Here is a 7297-nt window from a genome sequence, read left to right on the forward strand (position 1 = left end):
ACAGGTTCTCCTTGTCGAGTCCTTTTCTAATGATATTGGCATGACATTTGGACTCGAATAAATGTAACCTCTTCATTTTGAAACGTGGCAAGGTAACTAATGATGGATCGGTCAAGTTTACAAGGGGAGGAGTTATTGAGTATCTTGTGGAAGATCAGGCCTACACCTATCTTGGAATGCAAGTTCGAGACAAGCTCCAGAATACCGAGATTCAAGAAAAACTTCGGTGAGTACAAATCTCAGCAAAAGAAAATCTGGAGCTCAGAGCTCAAATGCTCGAAACAAGGTCAAAGCCACCAATACCTTTGCTGTGCCAGTCCTTTCCTATTCCTTTGGAGTAGTTGATTGGACAAAACAAGACATCCAGAGTCTTGACCATCTGACCAGAAGGATCATGTCTGATAACAGAGCGCACCACCCTCGTTCCTCTCTTAACCGTTTGTATATGCCAATCAATTCTGGAGGTCGGGGTTTGATTAATGTGGAGGCTCTTCATGATAGAATTTTATTGTGTACTTTTGCACTTATTTATTTATCGGATGATCCTCTAGTGATGCATGAGAAGACTCATGATGAAAGCAAGGAATTCCACAGCTATTTTAAGCGTGCCAAGGTTGTTGGACAGAATCTGAAATTTGAGGTTGATTTTGTTGATGGCGATGTACTGCTGGACGGTACAGCAATGGGAGTAAACCAGGTGAAGTCCTTTACCAAGTCTGCCCAGAGTCGGTCTTTTGTGGAGAAGCTTTCTGAGAAGCCATTGCATCGTGTGTACATGCAGTGTGTTGAACAGATTTGCAAACCCACCGACTCCTTCGCCTGGATGAAGTCGGTTGGTCTTAAATGTGAAACTGAGGGCTTCCTTTTTGCTGCTCAGGACCAGTCACTTCCCACTCGTAATCACCTAAATGTGATTCTTAAAGAAAATATTAACATGAAATGTCGACTTTGCAATGAATTTACAGAGACTGTACAACACCTTGTCAGTGGATGTCCTTCCTTGGCACAAACAGCATATCTTAAACGACATGATGGCATGGCTCGATGCTTTTACTACCGTCTCCGACATGCCTGTGGCTTTGACTCCGAGGTCCATCCATGGTACCACCCTGAACATGTCCAGGGCGTCATGGAAAATGATGCTTTCAAACTTCTGTGGAATAGGCCCATATACAGCCTCAGAAGAATTCCAGCTAACAAACCTGATCTTGTCCTGTTTGATAAAGCCAATGAATTTATTTATTTCATTGAATTTTCTGTCCCTTTTGACACCAATGTGATTGGCAAGATTAAGGAAAAGCATGATAGTATGCGGACCTCGCCTTTGAAATATCTCGCTTGCATCCCAAGTACACTGTCGTCAGGCTCCCCATTGTTCTCAGTGCCCTTGGTTTGGTACCTCCTGATCTCATGGCGCAGATCAGGAGAGTGCCCGGGTTCTCCACCGGGAGTACAGCCCTTCTGACACTCTGGGTAATGCAGAAGGCTGCAGTGTTGGGGAGCCTTCATATTCTCCGGAAAGTTCTTGGTGGGTTCGACTAGGCAGCGTTTCCTGGGAGAAGTCCCATTCGCTGTCTGGGCTGCGTGTAGAGGGGGCAAGGGCCCTGAGCTGATGATGAGCCTTACCAGCCTGACTGTGCCAGGATCACCCGAACCCTCTCTGCTGCATACAATCTTTAATCTGTAAAACATAATAATAAACACATATTATATATCTAGAACACACAGTCTTAAATACATAAAGCCGGCGACCATTCCTAATACGCATGTAGACACAAACTCGTATAGGCACACACAAAGCCGGTGGCAAGTAAAGCACATAAATACTATAACATATATAACAGTCTTAAGCACATAAATACATGGTCCATAGTTTTAGCTGGTGAGCAGTTCTAACAACACGCATGTAGACACAAAGTGGGAGGTGACATTCGGAGGCAACGAAAAAACACACACAGGCATAGATGAGAATAAAAAAACAAACATCCCCACAACACAATTAAGTTCAAGGTGGTGTGGAGATCATCAATAACGAATCAAGCGATGTATGGAGGGGATCCTTTTCCTCAGTTTCTTCTTTTTGAGATTCTTCCTCTTTAGCTTTCCATCACCCCCGCCCCACACCTCCCGCAGTCGGGGGTCAACAATATGTGTATCATCATCATCATCATCATCATCATCATCAGACCCGTGAAGATCCGGGGTAGAATAGGTCTTCAGCAACCCATGTGCTTGCCATAAAAAGGCGACTCTCTTGTCGTAAGAGGCGACTAACAGGATCGGGTGGTCAGGCTCGCTGACTTGGTTGACACATGTCATCGGTTCCCAATTGCGCAGATCGATGCTCATGCTGTTGATCACTGGATTGTCTGGTCCAGACTCGATTATTTACAGACCGCCGCCATATAGCTGGAATATTGCTGAGTGCGGCGTAGAACTAAACTCACTCACTCACCATCATCATCATCATCATCATCATCATCATCATCATCATCATCATCATCATCATCTTCATCATCACGACTATCATTATCACCATGACGGTGGTGTTGTAGTTTGTTGGATTCTTCATCTGGTGACATATACGAGTAAACATTATCACCTGTGTTTACAGTGTCTCTACTACTGGATAAAGAAGAACCAGTATGATGAGGTTCTTCACCACCTTGTTGGTGTTTCAACAGCAGTTCGTATTTCCTCTTTGGAACGAGCACCAGTTCTTGGGCTCGGATTGAGCTCATGCACATGATTTCCTCTTATTTTATTGTGTGTGCGACTTCCTCACCCTCACTAGGGAGTTCTTCTTCTTCCTCTTCTTCACCGCTACCTACTTCTCCTTCCTCTTTCGCTATGATGGGAGAGCAACTTCCTTCCCCAAACAAAGAAATGATACCCGGTAACTCCTTTCTAATTCCCACCAATAATTTCCTAGTGTTTACTCTGCTCACCGACATGTCTGCTATAAGGCGTAACTGTTTTTTCTTCTTCCGGAGTCTCGTTTTAGAGTCCTCAGATAAAGAGATATTTCCTCGTAACATATTCAGACAAATCTCACACAAAGAATCTACCAGTTCACCAGGGAATATATTAGTTCTGAACTGGTACTTCTTGCTTCCTTTGGGTGAGAGATCTATCAACAAATAACCGTATGGATTATGTTCCGTTGCTCTTTCATACGCGTCCAGAAAGAATGCCACCTTCCCCGGGAGGATCTGTCTACCAATGGTTGCCACCTGCGATGCGTCTCTTCGGTTCTTAAAAAGAATAATGAAATGTGAGTTCAGTGAAAAAGTCCTGGCATACTTCTCGTAGCATGTTGATGGAAACAGGTTTTGGCTGATAACACAAACTGAAATGGTTAAGTGGTGACTCATTGTTGTGAATAGTTTACACATGCTCGGACTGCGACAGACTTCCTCAATAAGGTCATCTATGACCAACAAGTTGTGTTCGTGTTCCTTGTTGCTCCATTCTATTATATCCTCTTCTTTTGGCAAACCCTTATGAAATTCAACCTTCACTCCCTCGCCCCCTTAAGTCGATGATTCGATGCTGTCATACAACCGCTGCCACATAGAGTAACAGTACATTATCTTTGTCAACCTTGTGTCAAACATAGCGTGTGCGTGATCTATAAGTCTCTTCGCGAACGAACTTTTGCCAGACTGAGTTGCCCCGCTTATGAAGATTGTGTAGGGTGTTCGAAAGGGGAGTGTAGCATGGTTAACACTTTCCATGTTGTTGTTCGTATAGTGGTTAGACTCTTGTGTATACATAGCAGAAGAAGAAACAGCTTATCCTCACATTCAACGATAGTGAAGTGGTGTTTGCTGCGAACTGACACAAAACGGATACCTCCTTGCTATATATTCATAAACATAACAATCGTTTCCAGTATAGTTGTTGAGGGAAAATTGTTCAAGCATGATCTCTCTCAAACGCCACCCTCTCAACCGAAACAAGAGGTAATACACAACGTATTGTCCACAGGTTTTCCCCGAGAGACTCTGCACTCTGATGTGACTCCAAACAAGGGCTCTTCTGCTGATATGACGACGATGATGACGACGGTTATTGTTATTTATATCTTCCACAAAGTCCTGTACCTCTTTAAGTCTGTGGACTATTCCTCGATCGAACCCAAGGCTATCAAAAATGTCAATACTGTCTGTCTTCATTTACGTAAACAGCAAACCAGTGTTGACCATCCTCATGAGCTCTCTCTGTATTAACTGTAATAGCAGATGGATAATCCTCCCTCCTTGTCATACGCTGCGCTAGGTCTTTTGTTAAATGATTCAGGGCGAACACACCCAAAACGTGGTGTCTAAGTATGGGGTCGCACTGTATGATACATTCCAGTTGGTGAGTGTTCATAACTTCGTTCACCACAGCACTCCTTCTCCTCTTATAGGACAACGTTCCTGCTTTTCTCTATTTGAAAAATGTCGTCGAATTCTCCATAAACCACGCACGATATGGTCTCGGGAAGCTGTGTTGCAAACTGAGTTTCAAGTCTAAGAGTTCCTTGTTTTTGAAGGCATAGATATGTTCCATCATTGTTCTGACCGAACACCGGATCCAATGAAAAGACGTACAGTCCGTAGCCACCATGGAACTCATCCCGAGAAATGTCCACCCGATTAACCCTTTCTCCATCACCCATCATCCAACATCCAGTAGAGTGGAATAGATTGACGTAGGCTGGGATGTAGCTTCGCCCTGTTGCCACTCCAAAGCGCAGTTTCATTGGACCTGACTCACCGACAATGGTGCCATCGCAGAACAACACTATCTGCGATAAGTCCCAGTTGGCAAAGTTATAAGGATTCTTCTGGTAGTTACCCATCCCCGTAGCCTTGGAGGAGACAAACCCCGCTACAATCTTGTTTGGACGAATGCCTTGGAATATGTTATCCCACGCGAAGCTGGTTTGACCATTGACAATCGGAAACATCTTAACTTCCGTTCTTCGATAGGGGTATTTGGCTGGTGTCTTAGATAGCGCTTCATTGTGTCCCCATATGACCCCTGGGTTCACACACACTTTCATAACCTTCAGGATGATGTCATCGATTTGAACAGCATACGCAGTGTCCGTTTTGGTTGCCATGAGCAAGAATTGGGGAGTGGATCTGTACAATTTCACTTGCACGTCGACTTGGTTCAGTATGTAGCGTTTCATCTGAAAGAGGTCATGCATCAAGGGGGACTACACGTCGAACGTTTTACTCTGGGAAGTGAGTTCATACCTGCTGAACATGCCCAAATTATTCCCATTTGGGTTAGTTTCATCTAACTCTCCTGCAGTGTCCTTTGAAAAAAGTTGCGCCCCCTTCTTTGTTGTGCTGTCGTTATAATTGGTGTTCAAAAGCGTTTGAATGATGGCTTTGTAAGGATAGTGATTCGTTGTTGAGTTAATCAACCGACCTTGCAACCACACGTCTACTTGTCCGAAAAGGGAATGCAAGAAGAGATTTATTGGACCGCATTCTTCATTGCGAACCAGCTCTGAGTTGTCCACGTGAGTTATCTTACATTTGACATACAGGGATGACCTTCTGAGGTCGATGTATTCCAACCCGTTTTGTCCACTAATGTGAAATTCGATGGGTGCGGATGCAGACAGAGGTGATACTGGGCGACAATCTTGTAGATGGACCCTTTCAACAGCTGTTTGTGTTGGTGGTAGGTCGAATAAGGATAATTCGGGAGGTTGGGTTTCGGTGAAAAACTTGGGATCGTTTGTTAGCGCCGTCATATCCGATGACTTGTTATGCTCGTCTCTAGGGTTTGTTGTTTGTTCGGTTTGTCTTTTTTGAGTTGAGAAGAATGGTTTCAGTTAATACCCAAAGATGTCTTCAATGGTTCTCTTTCTCCCGGATCCACGCTTCAGCTTGTTCTTGTTCTTCTTCTTCTTCTTCTTCCCACTTGTGTTCCTACTCTTCTTCTTCTTGTTTATCACTGTGGTTGTTCGCTTTGTGAGGTGGTTTGTCCTCCTTCTTCTACTTCTCCCTTTCCCAGAGAGCGTTCGTCTTGCACTACTGCCTACGCGACGTTGTCCGCGTTTTTTGTTGATAAAGTCCATTGCGCTTGTAGAGACTGACTCGGGGTGTCGTCTGATCTCTGCCTTTGCTTAATCTACGACCTGCTCACTTGGGGTTACTATTCTTATGTCCTTTTGTGGCATGACCTCCTTGTCAGTGACGACTGTTGTTGACTTTGTAGTAGAAAAGGTAAGTGGAGGGGGCAATAAATCATGTGATGTTGGGCTTTGTTCCAATGTGATCATACTAGAAGCAGGTTTGAACCTGATTGTGTTGAGGGGGTGGACTGTTGTGGTATTGCTCCTCTTCCTTCCCTCAGCGACGTCATCATAGTATTTTCGCCACCTAGATATGTTTGGAATGTATATACCATCATCGCTTTCATCTTCTTTTCCCTGGTTTTCTATTAAACTATCTGACATGACTCCTCTCTTCGTTTTAGTTGAAGGGTATGACTAAACCAAAAAAGGGTATCGTCTCAAATGAAGTGTCAATGATGACACATCTGTTAAGAATGTGGCTGCAGTGCCGCACACATCTGTTATGTATATGTCGATCTGTTGAATAGTGTCATTGACGAGTCGAATGCTAATATCATATGGATCATCTATTTTTATATTCCACGACTGTGTGGTTGTGGAATATGTTGTTGATTTTACCCGTCGTAGAAGTGGATGCCGTTCACCATCCACAATGATTGGTTCGCATATGGAGCAATAGATGTAGAGCATGTCATCTGTTACCTTGGTCTTCCTCCTTCCTTTTGCGCGTTTAGCATAAAATTCCTTCAAAGCAACACTCCAATGACCGTCCAACTGTAGAGGTTGCTGAAGATATAGGGAAAACCTATGTGGTTGGTTGTCTGGGAAGTATAAAGCACTATTGTTGCTGTGGGCAACTATCCATTCGTCCTTCATTGTGATATGTTATCCTTTCTTTGTGACTCACTTCTTCATACAGGCGTTGTGTTGGGGTTTTTTTGTTATGTGTTGTTGACTCGGGTTTATGTGATCTCTTTCGCGTCAACCCACAAATTGAATTTCTTTGGGAAACCTACCCATTTAACAAGCGCTTGCTTGATGCCTTTCTTATTACCTCCCCCCTTCACTGTTCTGTATTTTAGAATACTCTCTATATGCCAAAGTGTTTCCTTTGTTGTTGTTTTTAAATTTGCTCAATTCGAATTGATAAAATGAACCTTGGATTGGGTCTGACTGCAGAGCTTCAACACTGTATATAGGAATGCCATC

The 7297-nt window shown here is 43.7% G+C and overlaps 1 protein-coding gene across 1 annotated transcript; it reads right to left on the reverse strand.

The window, feature by feature from the left end:
* Positions 1-4408: 4408 nt before the first annotated feature.
* Positions 4409-5113, reverse strand: LOC124268513 (uncharacterized protein F54H12.2-like). Its single transcript, XM_046703495.1, has one exon. It carries the CDS (start codon positions 5111-5113, stop codon positions 4409-4411), a length of 705 nt encoding a protein of 234 aa, XP_046559451.1.
* Between the last annotated feature and the right edge of the window lie 2184 nt (positions 5114-7297).

Source organism: Haliotis rubra, unplaced genomic scaffold (genome assembly GCF_003918875.1).
Source record: "Haliotis rubra isolate DU_JTF1 unplaced genomic scaffold, ASM391887v1 Scf1387, whole genome shotgun sequence".
In the NCBI taxonomy this organism is placed as follows: Eukaryota; Metazoa; Mollusca; class Gastropoda; order Lepetellida; family Haliotidae; genus Haliotis; species Haliotis rubra.